General features: G+C 36.8%; 1 protein-coding gene and 1 long non-coding RNA gene across 3 annotated transcripts in view; one reads left to right on the top strand and one right to left on the bottom strand.

The window, feature by feature from the left end:
• The window catches only part of LOC149785792 (TAF5-like RNA polymerase II p300/CBP-associated factor-associated factor 65 kDa subunit 5L), a 105,927-nt gene extending 94,241 nt beyond the window's left edge, over window positions 1-11,686 (bottom strand). The window contains exon 1 of the mRNA XM_089979722.1: window positions 11,479-11,686. Within this exon, the coding sequence (XP_089835848.1) occupies window positions 11,479-11,526 (48 nt within the window). The 5' untranslated portion in view covers window positions 11,527-11,686. The remainder of the gene's footprint in view (window positions 1-11,478) is intronic.
• The window catches only part of LOC149785791 (uncharacterized), a 34,185-nt gene that overhangs the window by 1,496 nt on the left and 11,629 nt on the right, over window positions 1-21,060 (top strand). Inside the window, exons 1-2 of one of the 2 annotated variants that reach the window (XR_016425455.1) lie at window positions 2,395-2,662; window positions 19,375-19,462. This is a non-coding gene — a long non-coding RNA (uncharacterized LOC149785791). Of the gene's footprint in view, window positions 1-2,394; window positions 2,663-19,374; window positions 19,463-21,060 lie in introns of those variants that run through there. The other variant, XR_016425456.1, reaches the window with a different exon arrangement.

The raw sequence follows: 21,060 nt of genomic DNA, 5'->3' as shown, positions 1-21,060 counted from the left end.
ATAATTATTATCAGTGAAGACAGAGCAAGAACAACTGATCTAACAAAGGTATTATATTTTTTATTGATTTTTTTGGTCATAAAGGATGCATACTGGAAACAAATTATTGTTTTCCACATCAATTAAACTTTTCACATATCCTCAAGATAAAAAGAAAACATCAGATATACCAGTCTGTGTTAAGTAAAATAAATAGTACGAGACCCACGAGAGTTGTCTTTGATTTGCCAAGAGTAAAAGTAAAACTTAACATACATCAGTTTTTATCAAATTTCAAGCCATTTCATATCGACCCATTTTAATAGGTTTCCGAGGCAATTAAAATAACCTTCTTATAAAAATTGTAAAATTTATTAATCATTTCTTCGTAATTAAACGTCATGCCGGAAGTTAATTGACAGGATCTAAGTAAACATTAAAATCTGTACAAAACTTTTGGTCATGAAGTACAATCACATGTTGATTTGGTTTTAAAGTTTGTTTTGTGCAATGTGTCTAAATTAATTAGGTTGCCATATAAAAAATGCAAATTCTAAATATTTTAAATTCTGAGCGGAATTGTTTCAGCAAAGGACACTTTACAGTTTAGATTCATTAATCGTGCCAGTTTTGTTCCGATTTTGTTCTAGCTTTTACAAATTTAATTTGATGAAAGTATACAGGTAAAATTGCATCTTCCATACTTACCATGACTATCTTCATGCCTTACTCGCAAGAAACTAGAGTTGTTAGTGAACAGGGGCTTATAACAGTAGGTGAAGAGGTTACTGGACTTAAAGCCAGTAAACAGTAGCCAGTAAACAGTTGTCAACATCAGAGGTCATTTAGAGGACTATATGACCTCTGATGTCATTGGTATGTAGGTTGCGAGAGTTGTGTAGTCAGGTGACTAGGAATGGAAATGGCCATTTCCATGTCAAATTTCAGCAACGATGTAATTTCGTCTCGTCTGTCAGCGGATTAAAGACATAGCAAATGCTATGATCACAATTTCTGAGGGGGCCCCGAGTGGCCGAGTGGTCTAAAGCGCTCTCCGTTACGGATCACTGCCATCTCACCTCTGTCTGCGTTGGTTCGAGTCCAGGATTCGGCAAATGTGGATATGTGAGAAAGCATGCCAGTAGCTTCTCGTGGGTCGGTGGTTCTTCCCGGGGTTTTCCCGGGTTCTTCCTCCACCATTAATACTGGCCGCCATGCATAGCCTATCGTGTGCTGAAAAATGGCGTTAAACCCCACGACAACAACAACAACAATTTCTGAGAAACTAAATCATATTCCTGTCGATTTAATGCAGGTATATCTTGATGAAAGGTCCTTCAGGTTTGCTGAGCCGGCTAGTAAGCGGCTACCCCATGCCGACACCAAATGGTGTCGGCGAATTCCAACTTTTCGATAGGGAATGGACTCTGACCTTAAAGTTTAATGTCAATAGATGTAGTCGTCAATACAAATAAAAGAAAAACGCAGCTCTGACAGGGAAGATGAACCGTTTCGATAAGAATATGAAACGAGCCTGTAAAGTTCGTGAAAGTAACACGTGAGATGCACATTTTGTCTAATATGGCAGTGGAACGAGAGCCCGTACACAATTGTTACCGTTTCTAATTCTCAATGAATCATAGCAAGTAGGTCACAGTGACCCATTTTCGATGCACAACACATGCTTATCCCATTTCACCCAAAGTACAAAATTTGAAGTTAATAAGTGAGGAAAAAAAAAAAACAATGGGAGTTCAAGCCTATACAAGACTGTTAGACACAGATCGACAAAGTAAATCCCATACTTTGCCCACTTATCGACATGACAGGCTATAATATTCTCCATCAAAGTCTACACCATGGATCTTGAATTTCAATGGTCTGCCTCTGCCTCGCCACCAACCCCCCCCCCTTAAAATAAAATCCATTGTGTTATATAACCTTCGATATTGCCACCCCACCCCCATGAAAATGGATTTGCTACCACCATCCCGGAGGAAAAACCCATCAGCGGACAAACCAGTTCATCTTGTTTTTACGCAACGAATAAGTTAAGTTGTCAAAGGCGCTCGTCTATAATTATAGATCAGTAACATCTCACCACTGTCAGCGTGGTTTCGAGACTTGGATTGGGTACGTGACAACGCTTGCCAATAGCTTCCCAAAGTCGCAAAAAATATAAAAGTATTCAACACGTATAATTTCAATAAACACATATTGTAGGAACATGTATTGGTTTTTTGTATGCCATTACCTTCAAGCAGCGTCACATTTTCCACGAGTTGTCAAGTAAGTGACGTCATTTACTTCTCAAAACAATCGCATTAAAATCTAGATCTGTAAGAAGAATTAAATTTGAATGACGCTATGTAATACTACAGATAATAAGTAGAACTCATTTCAATGACGCTATTAATACAACAGATAAACAGTGATATGAACAGGAAGCAGTACGCCCAGCAATTCACACGGAACACACACTAGCTTAACAAAAGCCACTGTTCGTTTATGTACTTGGTCGATAGCCGATAGTGATTCATTGACTTGGAATCGAAGTTGGGGCTGGGATAAGAAACCCTATCCAGTGCACACTGGTTTGAACTAGACATTTTTAACAGCTGATGTAATGAGTGTGCCATGAAAAATTGACTGGGATAAAAACAGTTGATAATGCGCAAATAAGGTAGGTATATACCAGATTCAGAGAAATGTGTGTATTATTAATGCTATATCTTGAAAAAGAGGCTGATGGTTCATATTTGACCGTAATCATGTTTCGTTATGCTTCTATTGTGGTAAATCTTGTTGACCTGGCTTTGTTCTTTTTACAACATATACTCACAGGGGCTCGTATCGTTGCTTATAATTGACCATACATGTACTATATAATAGCTAGTTATTATATAGTACATGTATGCAGGTCAGTTGTATGCATCAATGCGAGCCCCTGTGCATCCAATTAGTAAATGCACGAAATGGCATCGCATGTAAAAAGCATGTATGGTAGTCGAAGGTTTGACTCAACACAGTTTTCTTCGAGAATTTGCAACTTGCTTAGCTTGCCATATGTAAATAGCTAACGGATTACGATACCATTATTGTCGTGTGCAACGTAGCGGTCACGCCCTTACCACATCAGATATCTTTTGTAGTCCAAATCTGAGCGTTTTGCACAGAAATTGATAAATAATAAAGAAGCGAATTTTTGGTTCTGATAGTTGGGACTTCGGGACAGCAGCGCTGTACTGGAAATTATAATACAAAATAAATCAGTTTGATGTGCGAATTCGTCGAGAGCCAGCTATACAATAAATCAATATTAGCTACATGTTGTAGCTTCTGTACTCATATAACTGCAGTCATCCGTCTTCTTGGTATTCTTATTATTATGGTCATTTCCATGTATGGGCACGTGGGTTCCACAGTTTATATTCTTGGCGATGCGTACTTAGCTTGCGGTCAATGAACTTGACTCACTTCTACTTTGAACTCGAATCCAAGTAAGCTGGCGCATGTTTTTTTTTTTTTTTTTTTTTTTTTTTATATAGCAGTAATCCCATAGATTTATAAAGTAAACAGCAAATAAATTAGCAGTATAGAAAAGTATCAATTGGTGACGCGAGTAAAGTATTGCATGAAACAGACATTTAAAACCAAATGGTACATTTGTTTCTTTTTTCATGCTTTTAATTGGATGCAAATTTCAAGGTCTCTGCTAAGGTCACACTGCTCAGATTTCTTGGATAATTTTTTATCAGACTAAGACAGATTGCATGAAAATGAAAATATTTTCAAGTAAAAACTAACGAATGAGATTTTTTTAATCAGTGTGTTCGGGTTCATTCCATGTACAGCTGATGTCATTTACACCGAGCCAACACTACCCCAACCCCTCCATGTTACATTCATTTTTGACATAAAAAGCTATTTTGAATATTTTCCTATGACAAGGCGACTCAAACAATGAGTGTGGATCTCGTGTACGTTTAAAGTTCACTGGTTTTACAAGAAATTGCCATGCATCTAAATTCTCTTTCAACATCTCGATTTTGAGATATTTACTGCTGTAGCAAGGGCGTTTGTGCTTAAATCTACCTTGTGCTAAAACTAGATCATAACATCATTGTGCCCGGCTGCCGCCATATTGTTTTCGGACAAAGCACCATTAGACGCTTTGTAACACAATTCGCGCATACAAGCAAAAATAAAGTTGTTTTTATTTGCACTTCCCTAACTGTAATGTTTTCATATATTCAGCTATAATATATCAGTGTACAGTAATAGTTTTGTACATTTTCTTTGTCATCAGTTTGTCTTGTTTTCCAATATTCGTTTAGTAAAACTCTCCTTGAGCTAGGTTAATATTAAAGGAATATATATATATATATATATATATATATATATATATATATATATATATATATATATATATATATATATATATATATGTGTGTGTGTGTGTCCCAAACGAACGTGTTGAAACCAATAATATTTATTTATACTTTGTTTCCTTTTCAGTTAGTGTTTGTGTGTAAAATGTTTATCATTTTTAAGGTGGCTGTCGTCATCAGGGACAGCAGTTTTTGTATTGCTGTTTTCATCAATACATGCATACAGTTTTACCTCCCGACAATTTTTTTTGTATATATCTTTTAATTAAGGAAATGTATTATCCACGTAGTATAAATATAATCAACCGGTACTGCTCTTTTCAACACCAAAACTCTAACGAACATAATGCATTCTTATATATTCTAAACTGTCATTCAAAATTACGATTTGTTTGTAAAACAGACATTGAAATAAGTACACATTTTCTCTCCTCTTTTCTCAACTTTGTTACCGATTAACACATCAGAAGCAGATAAGGTTAATTAAATCACTAATGCATAATACCAATAAAACAAACAAACAAGCAAACAAAACACCAAAACAAACATTGATGCATTGTTTTTAAATAAATGGAATATCTAGGTAACATTTCTAGATTATGCATGCATATCACGTCAAATAAGCAGAGTGTAATTTTATGCGCTAAACAAAATATAAGAAATTGTCACTTTACACTATGTACACCCGTCTCTATTTAAAACATGAATCACATATAAGATAGCTTACTTAATGGGGGGGGGGGGGCAGTTCCCTTGAAATTTGCATTTCAAAATATTCAGGGTATATCTATCGGTGATGAAATGCAAGCAGTTAGTGTATTATACTGTTCTGGAAAGAATCATCAGAATTGATTATGTTTTATAGAGTCTGCAGGCTTAACCCCAACTGTAACTAAATGCTGAAATGCACATCTATATTTAGATTAACAAATTTAACGCCTGGTATCACAGATGCTCGACGCGAGCTTGATGTGAAGAAAAAAAAAAACAAAGCAATCATCTAAAGGAAAAAAATCATACAGAGTGACAAAAATGCCTTAGATTACCCCCGATGACCCGTTCTGACATAGGACCCTCTGTATCATAATATATGAGAACGTACGGAACTTCCAAATACTTCGCTCCACCCATGACCCTCGATTTCCTTCTGCTATTTCCTTCTGCTATTTCCGTCATTAAAGGCATACGACCATACTATATGGCTTGTTTTACTTCTGAGATATTTTTCTATCCATCAAGCCATCATTGACTTTTCTGCGTTGTACCAAACTGAAGTTACGGGCTCCGAAACGTGTGACTTTCGCGAAGTTTACCATTGTTGACACTTCCGTGCTCCTATGATAATAAGTGTAACCTTTTGAGCCAATCATATTTCGGCGTTGACGTTAGTGCCGCCTATTTTGAAAATAGAGATGCATGTATACGATGTGTTGTGCAGTGAAGAAGACAATGTATAATTATTGCATGGAACAGGATTCCTAAAGTTAAATCGAGTTAATGGTAAGTAAAAAAACTTACTTTTGCATCCACCGCTGTTCTGTAATTCAAGAAGGGATGCACCATAAAGCTGAAAACGTTGTCCATATCGCTCTTGTCACCGGTTTTCAGATGAGCACGGAAGTGTCCACAATGGTAAACTTCGCGAAAATCGCACGTTTCGGAGCCCGTAACTTCAGTTTGGTACAACGCAGAAAAGTCAATTATGGCTTGATGGATAGAAAAATATCTCAGAAAAGTAAAACAAGCCATATAGTATGGTCGTGTGCATTTAATGACGGAAATAGCAGAAGGAAATCGAGGGTCGTGGGTGGAGCGAAGTATTTGGAAGTTCCGTACCTTCTCTCTTATATGTTATGATACAGAGGGTCCTATGTCAGAACGGGTCACCGGGGGTAATCTAAGGCATTTTTGTCACTCTGTATGATTTTTTGTCCTTTAGATTATTGTTTTTTTCCTTTCTTAACATCAAGCTCGCGTCGAGCACCTGTGCCTGGTATATGGTTTACAGTAAAAATCATGCCACGAACAATAACACGGAAAAGAACACTGAACGCCATTACGCCGGTTCGCCGTGTCCGAATGGCTATTTTTAGAAACTGATATCACTGCGTGTGACGTTTCACAGAGGTAAAAATTACAAGCGCAAACCATGTCGGCTGCTCAGTTGCAACCTGAGTTACTTATTTGATCTTCAGCAGTAACAGGCAGTCACAAAACAACAAACCAGCCCAGTTTCAGGCCTTTCTCAAAGTAAATATTAACTAGAAGTGCGTGTTTCGTTGTTGTGTGAATTTAGAAACACGAGGCTCGTGCCATTCATGCTCATACACTCTACCTTTAAAACTGGGGTGGGTGGGCGTGTGTTTCAAAATACATAATCCAGAAACCTGGCATAGCCAGTTTAGCTAGAAAAGTAATTCAATACAACCACACTTTACTTTTATGGATGTTAACATAAGTGATAAAGGTGAACGAGCACATGAAACTGCATACACATACATGTAGCAATGTCTAGCAAACAGAGCATGACGAAATAAAGTTTGTCCGGCATGCTTATTGTGCAAAGCAATTGTGATCGCTATGTATGTATGTATGCATGTATGTGTGTGTGAGTGTGTGTGTGTGTGATGTGATTTGGATTTGGATTTGTAACGTAGCGTTAAAAAAATTTCAGCCATATCGCTACAATGTGGCAGTTTATAGTGATGTCTATCACTGGGGCATCGTGCCGCAGACATGTAGCATTTTGTCCCCACCCAGTCACATTATCCTGACACCAGGCCGACCAGTCCTAACACTAACCTCTTGATGCTGAGCGCCAAGCGAGGTAGCTGTTAGTACCATTTTTGTAAGCCTTTGTTATGATTCGGCCGGGGATCGAACCCACGACCTCCCGCATCCGAGGCCACCGGAGCGGTGATATATATATATATATATATATATATATATATATATATATATATATATATATATATAATTTATTTCAACTAATATAATGAATATAACTTATTTTTTGTTAAGCCTACACACACACCCCGCTCTGAAAATGAAATGATCTGCCCCGCAACAAATGACAAGCTTTATCTATTGTTCAAAGATTTGTGATTGAAATCTGCTATAGTCGTTGGAGAATAAATTACTGTACAATAAATACGTTTTCATGCCATCTCCGACAGCAGTAGTCTTCTGTTTCCTACATAAATTAAAGTGAAAGTGTTTCTAACTGCCATTCGTGACTCCAACCCACATATCGAGGCGTAATGTGTCCATATTACTTGCACTAATGCTCTTTTTAAATGAAGGAAACCGTAAAGCCAAAAAATGTTTCCGATTGGCCGACCGACCTTTCTTGTCTTTCGTTGTCGACCTTAACACTGCCCATCAGCCCCAACAAAAAAAAAACTTCCCAGAATTGATTTGTGCATCTAATAGAGCTGGTCAATCCAGTACATGAAATATTAAGTATATCATATATACTAACCATTGTAACATATATAATGTTTAAAACATTGTAATTCTTTTTTAATTCACGAAATTGATTTGTGTATCTAATGGAGATGGTTTATCCCACTACTTGAAGTGCTCAGTACATTATATATAATAATCATTTCACACACACACACACACACAGACACACACACACACACTTTCTATCACTATGAATCTCGACCTTTTTACACTGAATACAATCTTGACTTAACGATTTCTCGATATTTTGAATCTGGCGTTAAAAAAAAACAAAAACAATTTTGTTGATTTGGTTTTAAAGTTTGTTTTGTGCAATGTGTCTAAATTAATTAGGTTGCCATATAAAAAATGCAAATTCTAAATATTTTAAATTCTGAGCGGAATTGTTTCAGCAAAGGACACTTTACAGTTTAGATTCATTAATCGTGCCAGTTTTGTTCCGATTTTGTTCTAGCTTTTACAAATTTAATTTGATGAAAGTATACAGGTAAAATTGCATCTTCCATACTTACCATGACTATCTTCATGCCTTACTCGCAAGAAACTAGAGTTGTTAGTGAACAGGGGCTTATAACAGTAGGTGAAGAGGTTACTGGACTTAAAGCCAGTAAACAGTAGCCAGTAAACAGTTGTCAACATCAGAGGTCATTTAGAGGACTATATGACCTCTGATGTCATTGGTATGTAGGTTGCGAGAGTTGTGTAGTCAGGTGACTAGGAATGGAAATGGCCATTTCCATGTCAAATTTCAGCAACGATGTAATTTCGTCTCGTCTGTCAGCGGATTAAAGACATAGCAAATGCTATGATCACAATTTCTGAGGGGGCCCCGAGTGGCCGAGTGGTCTAAAGCGCTCTCCGTTACGGATCACTGCCACTGGTACATTTCCGACATCCAACGTTGCCGCCACAGAGCCCATCTAGAAAGCTTAATATGGCTACTCCTTCATAATGGATGCTCATAGCTTTCGCAAGACTTTTAATTTGTACGGAATGTTATGTTGAAATTGGGTTTTCACCAGAAGACTTCCTATCCGGTCTAGCTGGTCATAAATAGAAACGATGTTGTCTCAAGGTTTCAGTATGGCTACCATAACGACCATCTTGAAAATCGTGTTATCGCTACTGTTCTTGAATGAAAATAATAATGCTTTAGGGTTTTATAAATGACTTCCTATGATGTCTAATTGCTTTTAAATGAAAATGGTACTGATATGATGTCAAATTGTCATAGCAGTCATCTTGAAAATCTTGCTATTTCTACTCCTAAACGGAAAGTCCTATCAGTATGGTGATTTTCACCAAAAGGCTTACAGTGATGTCTAGTTTGTCCTAAATGATCCTCACCCTCCAGCAGTTTCAAGATTGTAGAATAGGCCTAACGCGTCCTGCATGTTGTAAGAGGCGACTGATTGGAGGCAACCTTTTTACCGTGGGTCGTGTGATACGTCGTTGGAGGAGAAGATCCTAGTATATGAGTAGAGGGAGGCCGAAGGTTGCCATGTACTTCGACCAAGATTTCAGCTTGACGTTTGGTGAGAAGAGCCCTGCCTGATCAGTCGGACAGTAACGCCAAGACATTGGGTTTAAAAATATCCCTGACATGGGAATCGCATTCCGATGGTATAAATGTGTCTTCTTGTTGGGCTCCTAAATTGTTGGAGAGAACATGTTTTAGTATGATACTGTAGCGAAAAGAAACTTCAAAAAATTTGATCGCGCCAACTACCTGGAGAGTGTAGCTGCAATGCAAAGCTCGCTACGATAATCCGCTTGGTCCCTAGAGATTTGTGGAAATGCGTATTAAGATATTTCCACACACATCTCTCGAGTCGTCAAGAGTTAGGGTTTAATCCAGAGATTTTGATGGCTGCGGTGGGGCTGAGATATTCGAAAATGCCAGCTCTCAGAACGCCTCGCAAATGAAGCGAATCAATTTTCGCCATAGTGGCAAGTTGATTCCCACAAACACTTAAATAGTGCACCACTTTGCCTACATAAATCAAAGCCAGGTTTCTGAACATCCCTGTCGACCATTTAATTTCTAATCTTTTACGATGTTTCATCTGCCAGAAATGTGGACACCACAAAGATGAATGCAAAAGGAAACAAGCCCGTCCCATATGCGGAAAGGAAGGACACGATGGGTCGTCCTGGTCAGAGAAAATCTCTTGTACTAATTGCCAAGCAAAACATTTCTTACTCTCTAGAAACTGTCGGAAACGAAAACTAGAGAAGGAGATCTAACGTCTGAAACAAGAGAAAGACACACACATTACATGATTCGAACGTCAAGCCAAATTCGCAGTATAGCAGCAACACAACCCGTGAGCGAAGTATATATCTCAGATAATCAGTATATCAGTTAAAAACATTATGCTACAAACGAAAAGAAAACAGGCAAATCCAGTCCACGAATCGAGCAGCAAACTTGCTGTCCCTGTGTTCACAGAATCAGTGTGCCACAAAAAATTATCGGTTTTCATATCGAGAAACTGGTTCAGTCCGGGTAACCAAAAGAGCAGCAGCCCATTGGCGCCTCTGGTAATGCCTGTTCGAAACAAAACAAGAAGACCAAGGTGGCGTTCTACAATTTCATTGTTTGAAAAGGGTTAGATATTTAAAGAAAAAGAATCTCCACGGTTTTCCGTAGTGGTTATGGTGGCTGTTTAATAAATATCTTCTGTATATTGGTTATTGCTTCGAGAACTTTTAATTCCCATTATTTTACTGTATGATTGATGGATGTAATTTAGGTTACAGAGTTACAACTTGGCCTTAATTCAGATATGCGCATAGCAGAACAAAAACCGCTTGTTGAAAGGTAAATTGTTTAAAATCGAGCCATTAACATTTTTTATAATATACTTTCTATATCTTTTGTACTTCATTCATTGCATTTCTTGGGAGCAGTCATTTTGGTCAGCTCTTTGCTTAGATCATGTAAGTTTCCACAAAGCCACAGTACACGCAAATAACATACAGGTACGTCAACATTCTCTCCATTGTGCATGTTGCAAATGCAAACAGTTTCACCTATCACTCCTTCAGAAGTACACACTATCTGTAAAGCGCCACTTAAACTACCTGGCTTCCCAAAGTATCTGACGATCATATCAGACAAGTTTTGGAGTGTAGAGAGTGTGGGCAACGGATATAGGGAAAAAGTTCCCAGAAGTCATGTAGTCCCACCATATCCATAAATATTTCAGACATCATAGAGCAATTGAATTTTCGATTTTTAAAGGCAAATCTTGATTAAATTAATATTCTACCTAAATAACATGATCCAGTAGTTTTCTGTATAGTAGACTTTTGTAAGGAAACCGAAAGAATTAATTTGAGAAACTTTATCACATCGCGCAACGTTTCAATAAATACTGGTAATTCTGCTGGAGGAGTATCCATTATCATACACAAACAATCCATCAAAATAAAAGAATCCCTGTATTTAATACGAATCGCAGCAATGACATATTGGGTAGCATATCAAAAGGTCATGCTCATATGATACATGTCATTAGTAACATCACAATTTGACTACAGCTCGATTGTGAACGGATCAACTTGCAAATCTTACCCGCAGATGGCATTCCCAATATAAAGCAAATCGGAGAGATCGCGTAATTGACACACATACCTGTCTCATGCATACCTTCCGAAGGCGATATAAACATAGCTCGGCCATTTCCCTCAGGTTGTGAAATAACAACGGAAGTAGTTTTAGGAAAACATATCACTTTGATGTGTTTGTTGATTCGCCTCTGTCAGAGTGCACCACATATGTAACGACAGCAAACTCCGAGATTGAATCGATTATGACTTTATCTCCTTCTGCCGCCATAGTGTTCCATGCAAACGTAAGTATTTCAGATGATAATGCACAATGTGTACGAATTACATACGAGGTATTTTTCTTGACGGAAAGACGTGGATGTTCTGATTGCTTATGAAGGGTGATCCTCCACCGGAACGTGAACCCTTGCAGTATCCAATGACAGTGAAGTAAATTCTTGCTGAATGTGTCGAATCCCACCCAATAAGGCAGAAGTATTTTTGACGTGAATTGCTTGAAGAAACTGTACGAGGACGTGCCATTGGAAAAATTATTGGACTTTCTAATGGAATGCTGTTTAAACAAGAAACTTTCATACTGTTTTAAGGGTTTTTATATACGTTCATACCATTTTAACATCTTTACGTATTGCATTTTATCTTGGACTTAATTTAGCTTTTGTTGGAAAGTTTTATCTTCATAAATTTTGTGCATTTCATTTTTATATTTTTTTTTACCTTAACGTTACCCTTGTTGGAAGTACATTTTCATTTCTGTACTATGCTGAAGGAATGGTCACGGGACCGTTTTACTTATCCATAAAAGACCTAATTATTTATCACCATGTCAGAATATTTACATTCTGTACGTGGCGCCAACGACCAAGGCTCAGTATTAGTGTAGAGCGTCAAACGTTTAATGCAAGGATAGCGGTTACAATACCCGCCTAAGCCAGCTGGGGTCGGCGTCCAGTATTTCCCAGTAAATGTCACTTTGCTTATTTTTTTTGCGGCATGATATGGACACTTCATTGTTGAAAGTGCCGTTAATATCAACGAATTTCGCTCCCATAAACTCTCTCTCTCTCTCTCTCTCTCGTCCCATCATTTAATTTTTAAACCATGTGTGATAATCATGCCCAGTGACCACCTAGAGTACACTAACTAGATTATGTACAAATCTGAGTGGTGATTGCACCTGTAGAAAGTCCATTTCCTGTCCGTGTACTTCGGAGTTCAAATTGTGATCGTCTAAAACCGTACCATAAATATTATGCCTAATTAGTACAAGTATGTAATAAACCCTTTACGTGTATTGAAGAAACCTTTCGAAAATTTCATTGAACCCTGCTTTGTACTCAATTATTTAATTACCTGTGACCACTGGGAAGACTGTCGTACATTACTGCTTTGAATTTGCTTTGAATTTGCAGTCTGTAGATTGTTTTCTTTTAGTTATGTTACATTTTTATTGAAATTTATATATTTTGGTGCATTGGAAAAGATTGTATAATGCGAATGAGCGTAGACTTGGAGCAAATTTCGAAAAGCACCTCAGATCGTGTGCTATACATACGAAAGACATTCACTTTTCGTCTGAAATGGATTAAGGATATGTGCTTGAAAGGGCACCTTTCTTGTCAGCTTTAGACGGTCTATTGATCATTTCTCGCTGGAACAGCGTTTTTGAAGCGACGAAAATTGTATAGGTTATTGCCCTAGGTATTATCAGTCATTGATAAAATAATCCATCGTCCTACAGTCCGAGACAAGTTGGATATCTTACTGGGCATGCAACATGTTCAGCAACTTCCCCGTCATTTTGTACAAGAACTCGCAGAAAAAATCAGTACCATGCTGGTGAGCTCTTCATGATTTTTCCAACCCGGATCATTATCGCTTATTGATTTTCCGTCCACGTGTGTATATATATATATATATATATATATATATATATATATATATATATATATATATATATATATATATATATATATATATATATATTTCCAGTTAAAATCAGGCAGTCAGAAATGTGTAGATTTTCTAGCTTGGATGTAGATCAGTTCAGAAATTGCAGATAGAAGGAACAAGAATGAGTAGAGTTGGAAGAACTATTCAATAACCGTTTGACCGTTTCATACCAGTGTCATGTTGCGCGACTCGTGATGTTGGAATTTGCTCCGGATATCTTTACCACCCCGTAAAAAGAGGATTTCGTGAATAAACTGGATGTAGTAATGTTACAAACTGGTACTTGTGTTCATAAATTGTATATATTTTGTTTTATTGTTATAGTCGTATTCTGTATTTAAAAAATGCGACAAGACAAATAGATGAGACGGAAAATTTGTACATCGTTTTCAAAACTTTTGAGATGCACCAGCCCGTTTACACATAAACCTTGACGTAGGGTAAACAAATTGTCCCAGAATCTCATTTCTAACGATGTTGAATAAACACAAAAGGAAAATAAAATGCTATCCCCTTAGCATTTCAAACGAGGGTCACATAACAGCAACCAAATGCATAACTTACCAAAATGATCAGTTAACTCGCGCCCACAATTCAGACTGAGTTATTTTTAACGATAGTCAAGATGGAGGAATATAAGTGTGTTGGAGCTTTCACGATATTCATGTCTTGTAACATGTTGGAAAAAACATTCAACTAGATCAGTACGCTTTATGGAAACAAGTAAACTTTCTGTAAAGGCACTTTTTTAATTTGGAACTTTGAGACGTTTTTAACAAGTTTCCTACATTTTTTCCACACCTTAGAAAAGCCTTTGTAAAGGTCGGTAAAATTTAATTACTAAATTCAAAGTACGTTGCTAGTCGAATTTAGAACGTATGCAATTATCAAAAATAAGACGCATAAGCCGCGTAGGCTCTATGGCTTTGGGACAGGAAGGGTGCGGGTTGGAAATCTTGGCATCGAATTAGTCCGGATCGGCTACCTTGTTGTTTTTGTGGGTCAGTATAATTAAAATCGGGACCATAGCGAAGACTTAACGGACATGAAACGAAGTCGTGTTCTTTTGACGTTTTAATTTTATGAATCAGATCTCAACAAAAACAGAAAATTGCAACGTTTATTTTCATTGGGTACTAAATGTAATGGGATTTGAAATCAGAAAGGAATGTGAAAGGTCGAAAATAACATGAACCTTTATCGGTGTCTATCAGATCTATATGTGAAAAGTAGATCTCGATTATGATCAGACTGGCCCGTGTGTAGGGCTAATTTATGTTTAATTTGACCTGTTGTATACCCCATATACGTTCCGGAAACAAATCGTAGACTGTGTGCTAATAAGAATTTTGCTCTATTAAACCGATCACAGACCAGGCGAGTTTATGTGATTGCCTGTTTTCCGTGATCCGTTGTCTGACTCCCGTCCGTCCGCTAGCACAAGTTTGTTATCGATTACTCTTGGTAAACTACTTGGAGGATCGCCATGAATGTTTGCACGCGCATTCATTTCAAGGTTTATTTGGTCCAAGATGAAAACAGTGCTGTTCAGAAATCCAACATGGCCGTGACAGTCAACATCTTGAAATATTTGTTTTCGGTTCTGCTCTTCAGTTTGGTACTTTGCATATTGTTTAAATTTTAAAGAAGAAAAATAAAAATCCCAGCTTTTCTTCACTGGTAATTTTGGCTGTTAAAATGACCTTATATATCGTGGGTGTTGTTAAAAGAACTTTTAACATCATTTAATTGTGTGTATCCTTGATGGGTGTAATATTGGTTGGAGTTTACACAGTTGGACCATACGTAAGTTTTGCTCCGATCAAAAATTGCTATTTCCACTTGGTCATTTTTACTTCCTAGACTTAAGCGGTAAACTTGAGAAAAAAAGAGACCTTTCTTTCCCTTTTATATATTTTATGATTAATTTCTTGCACATTTAGAAGCTGGTATAGTCTACACTGGCAAATTCGTTTGCCGTACTTCAATAATTGCCAAAGTACTTTGGACTGGTTCAGGCTCATTTTTCGAGTACATGGGAGCATTCATTTTAATCAGCTGTCTGCTTTAGATAGTGTATGATCGCCGTTATTACACATGCAAAGAAATATCAGTCACAGTAAATGAAGGTAACTTTGAGAAATGCCAACTTTCATTCCATCGTGCATGTTGCAGATGCAATTAACTTTACTTTTTACATGTTCATTTATTCAGAAGTAAGGAATAACTGTAGAACGGATGGTCATATCAACATCGAGCTTTCACTCAAACTTCTGAAGATATCTTTATAGTCCTAAATGAAGAAAATTGCCGGTCTGAAATCCAGTATCCGTCATTGCAGGCATTTTGAAAATATTATGACTCCTCCTTCTGAACATAAAAAGTCACATCGACATACATTTTCACAAGAATATTTATTATGACTCTTTGGATTTGAATACAGATGTTTCCGATCGGACATCCAATATGGCCGCCATATTGGCCACCTTGAACGTCTTGTTTACGCTATTGTTCCTAAATATATGGTCGTAACAGCATTGGGTTTTCACTAAAAGACATGTGATGTCTAGTTAGTTCGAAACGAAAATTAGGCAGATCTGACGTTCAGTGCAGTCGCCATCTTGAAATTTTGTTATTACTACTCCTCGTGAACGGAACATTATATTGGCATGGAGCTTTCACCTGAAGACTTCTTATGATGGTTGGTCCTACATGAAAATGGCGCCGTCTGGACATCCAGTATGACCACCACGACTTTTCACCAAGCCATAAAATATCTACATTTTTAAATTTGTATGTTATTCAGGCAGCTTTCTAATGAAAAAATAAATTATAGAATTCGGTCGGTTTCAGTAGCCTCAAACAATTGCTTGGTGTTAGTATGACATTCATCAAATCATTGTGACGTGAATGAAGTAATCTTGACGACGATCACGGGCTTTAAATCAGTTTAAAATAGTCTTTATTTTCATGCGAAATTTGTCAACATGTGATGGAAAAGGCCGAAGATATTCCGAATGAGGTAAATCTTAAGTTCTTGCAGTGATATGATGACGTCACATTTCACAACAGATGAACATTTTCATTGGCTGATTTAGACACAAATCCTGCATCGGTAGTGATATGAAATTTTATCGTTGTAAGTTTTCTGTATTATTTTGTTTTGAACACGTTTGATTAAATTGTTTTAAATTGATGAAAATAAGGCAAACCAGTAACTTTATTTTAGAAATTTTAAGGACAATTGCATAAAAAGTATTTTGCTCTTTTGGTGTACTACAGACAATTTCACTATAAAAATGGGGTTTTATTTGCTGAGAAATGCGTCACACTTCCAGTGCTTTTGAGACGGCAGATAAATATCATCCTTTATTTTAATGAAAATCTGGCTTGTTTATATTGCTATCCAATGATGCACCGCGCCGATGTGACGCTACAAACCAATCACTTCATTTGGGAGGGTGGGGTCTCTAGGATGTTAGTTAAAAGAATTGCGTCGCTTTTGTGTGAATGACGAGTTTAAACCTGAAATGAAAATAAATGAATCGAAAGTTAAACTTGCAAAATAAATAATTTTTGTACTGAAAATAGGAATTTAAGTGTAACTTGACAGTATTTTCTCAAGTTAAATTTAGTTTAATATGAAATATCTCTCCTTATTCTGTGCTTTAGATGTCATGCATATATTTTATTATATCCGCCATCTTTACTTTGGAGGCATTTCATGCATTAAATGGCATCTCGGGCGTTCACTATGCGATATGTGCAATGTAGTTGAACAATAATAAACAATGTATCCATGGAGCAAGTTTTACTTAAAAAGAAATTATCTACTTAATGTCTCCTGCAAAGATGCCACTTCGTTTTTCTGCATGTACTGTTCTGGTGGCCTAAGTGGTTATAGCGTCCGCCTGGGATGCGGCAGGTCGAGGGTTCGAAACCCGTCCGAGTCATGCCAAAGACTTATAAAAAAATGGTACTAACCGCTGCCTCGCTTGGCGCACAGCATTAAGAGGTTAGTGTTAGGACTAGTTGCCCTGGTGTCAGGATAAAGTGACTGGGTGGGACATGATGCTATATGTCTGTGGCATTTTGCCCCAGTACTAGGAATCGCTATAAACTGCCACACTGCAGACATCGTAGCGATATGACTGAGACATTGTGAAAGACACGTTAAAAATCCAACACACACACACACACACACTTTGCATGTTCTCATTTTTCCGCACCACCAACCTTATTTAGAGGTCAGTGTTAACCATTAATCGTCTTACACAAGGATTTTAGTGTTTGGTCGTATATTTGTAATTAAACTTGGAATAATATAATTTAATGTTTGTGTTGAATCGCAAGATTTTTTCTGTAGTTAATAGTTATTTTGTAAATACCTGTTCGAAATATGCGCTATTTTTGGACGAGAGTTACCTGGTGTAGTACAGTCTAAAGTTTTATTTATAAAAAAAAAGTGTCGTGCGCCTCAGTCAGTTTTCCTCCCACCCGCATCGGGTTCATTTCAACTTGAAATGGAACTTCCAGGATTCTTGTTCAAATTTAGTTTGTGCTTGCTTATCAGCTTCCAAAATTTGTAGGAAATGTTATAATTCGCTCAACTGGATATTAGTTGAAAGCAAAATTAGATTCCTCTATGTACTATAAATATTTAGTAAATTTCTGTACTCAATACAATCAAAGCCAAATATATTATAGCATAGAGCACTTATTCATACCATGCGGTGTTGGGCCTGTATTAAACTTCCTTTACTTCAGCATTTGTATGACTTAATTTTATTTATTTTGAATTGTTTGTTATTGGAGTTTGAATGATATCCCCATTATTATTCTTAATTTTATTTATTTTGAATTGTTTGTTATTGGAGTTTGAATGATATCCCTATTATTATTCTTAATTTTATTTATTTTGAATTGTTTGTTATTGGAGTTTGAATTATATCCCCATTATTATTCTTAATTTTATTTATTTTGAATTGTTTATTATTGGAGTTTGAATGATATCCCTATTATTATTCTTAATTTTACTTATGAACACTATTATTTCAACTTTGTTATGACTGTTGGTCATTATGACATGTCGTGAAATGTTGGGAGCGTGATACTAGAACATGTAAAGTCATTGACATTAATCTATTTATTTACAAATGTGATATAAGACTTGAACAGTCCGTTATTTTTCTCATTCAATGTGTCTGTTGTCTGTATACTTAGACAGATATATAGTTTCTTGACAAGTAAGTAGTTAATATAATAGCCATACTTTCTATGGAGACTTCATTTGTCATCAAATGTCTTTACTGACACACAGAACTGAGGAAATTACTTTTTTTAAAAAAACAAAAAACGAATAGGAGTTAAAAGGTAACAATTTGCACCGCCTGAACTTTTGTCATCTGTATCAAAGATTTTGGTGATTTTTGGAAAGGGGTCCTGCTATGATGCCGTACCAGCATTAGTATGTCACTTGCTTTTGATGAATTTCATCAATTTCCTGTTGGTTTAATTTTTCTTGAGTGCGTTGGAACCCACAGATGAGAGAATGAGAGATTGCTTCGGCATCGGAATAAATAAGATTGTATGTTGAAACACCTTTGTTGAGAAGAAATTAAAAGCACACAGCTGAAAAGAAGTTCAACTAACATCATGGGTTAGAATTAAATGTCTGCAACCCACTGTATTTGCTAAGTTTTGATTTACTTCATTTCTTATATTTCTCAATGGCAATGCGATTCTAAAATGTATAATTTCACTATCCAAATGAATGGGAAAAAACTTTACGTTTTCTTCGATTTGCTTCGAAAAATCATTCACACTTTTCTGTAGATCCACGCCTGGACTTCACCAACAAATGTACTCTTAGGTCTAAATTGTAGCAACTGGAGTTGTCGAGCCTGACTTGGTTTGACGAACCAAATGTTATATGTATTCACCCAAAACTAGTAAACATGTTGATCTAATTGTATTTCTACCAACCCTAAAAATATGCGTCTTCTAGTTTTCAGATAACAGTCGACGCGGTAATGGTATTTAGTTTCATGGGCAGGTAACCAGTGGAGAAGGCGCGCATTAGTGGGCATTGAGCAGTAAGTATATGTTTGATTCTAACTTGCCCATCGATGTCAGATATCAAAGTTGATGCAGTTGTTGAAAATTGAGGTCTGAGTTCATGGATCAACATAAAATGGCGAGAGTATCTAAATATTTGCGGTCATTTGAGGTTCTCTCCCTTTGAAACGTTACGCATATTTTATGTTACATTTTGAATAACATCGAGTATTTTAACTTATTAAGTTTTTCTACTAACTAGTATTTTTAAATATTTTTAATGAGAGAATTTTTTGTTTTAGCTTCTTTGAGAACTATCATACAGTTTACGGGGGAGGGGGACGGTGGACGGGGAGAAAGAGAAGTTGGGGTATTTTTAAGAATTTGAATTCGCCTGTTTGCCCGACCATATCAACAGATCAGAAGAGGAAACACGTCCAAAAATTGTTGTTGAGGCAATGAAAGGATAGTTTACAACCAACCTATGAGGCACCGTAGCTGACAAAAGCGGGTCCAATGAGAAAGTTGCAGTTGAAATTTCGATGTGTCGAGAAATCCAATATCACGTGTTGGATCAAATTGCATGTCCTTAAAGTTTCATTTTCTACATTAGGAACATGCATAATGTTACAATGCATTTAGTGCTTGTGAGGAACATGGGTATATGCTACAATGGATTAAGTGCATGTAAGGATATTTCCGGGGGGGGGGGGCGTCAGAATCTAACCTTGCCTAGGGCGCCAGAGAGTCTGGCAGGGTCTGGCGCCGGCCCTGAGTACATGTAAGGAACATGGGTACATGCTACGATGCATTTAGTACATGTAAGGAACATGGGTACATGCTACAATGCATTAAGTACATGTAAGGAACATGGGTACATGCTACAATGCATTAAGTGCATGTAAGGAACATGGGTATATCCTACAATGCATTAAGTACATGTAAGGAACATGGGTATATGCTACAATGCATTAAGTACATGTAAAGAACATGGGTATATGCTACAATGCATTAAGTACATGTAAGGAACATGGGTATATGCTACAATGCATTAAGTGCATGTAAGGAACATGGGTATATGCTACAATGCATTAAGTGCATGTAAGGAACATGGGTATATGCTACAATGCAATAAGTGCATGTAAGGAACATGGGTATATCCTACAATGCATTAAGTACATGTAAGGACCATGGGTACATGTTACATTGCATTAAGTACATGTAAGGAGCATGGGTACATGTTACATTGCATTAAGTACATGTAAGGAGCATGGGTATATGGTATCACGGTACCAATTGTTTTTCCATATACCTCAATGCTAATGTTTTGTGAAATAAATATACTTTCTGTCCTACTTGGGCATGCATGTCACACACTGTCATATAGAACAATGCTAGATTGTCAATTTGACAATGACATAACCAGGTACTCCATTGCATTTAAGAGAGATAACTCTACTGGAACTAGACAGGGGTAAGAGTTATCTAGTCACAACAAGCACATTTTCAGCCATGTGTACCATATTTTAAAAAAATCATAAAAAATACAAAATATGATCTAGATAGAAATTAACACAAACTCACATGTTGCCAAGAGGCTCAACTTTTTTTTAAGCCAAACAGAAAGTACAACTCT

Source organism: Sinohyriopsis cumingii, chromosome 13 (genome assembly GCF_028554795.1).
Source record: "Sinohyriopsis cumingii isolate HCF-2022 chromosome 13, ASM2855479v2, whole genome shotgun sequence".
Lineage (NCBI taxonomy): Eukaryota > Metazoa > Mollusca > Bivalvia > Unionida > Unionidae > Sinohyriopsis > Sinohyriopsis cumingii.
The sequence above is the reverse complement of the archived record's forward strand: the minus strand, read 5'-3'. Positions and strand labels throughout refer to the sequence as shown.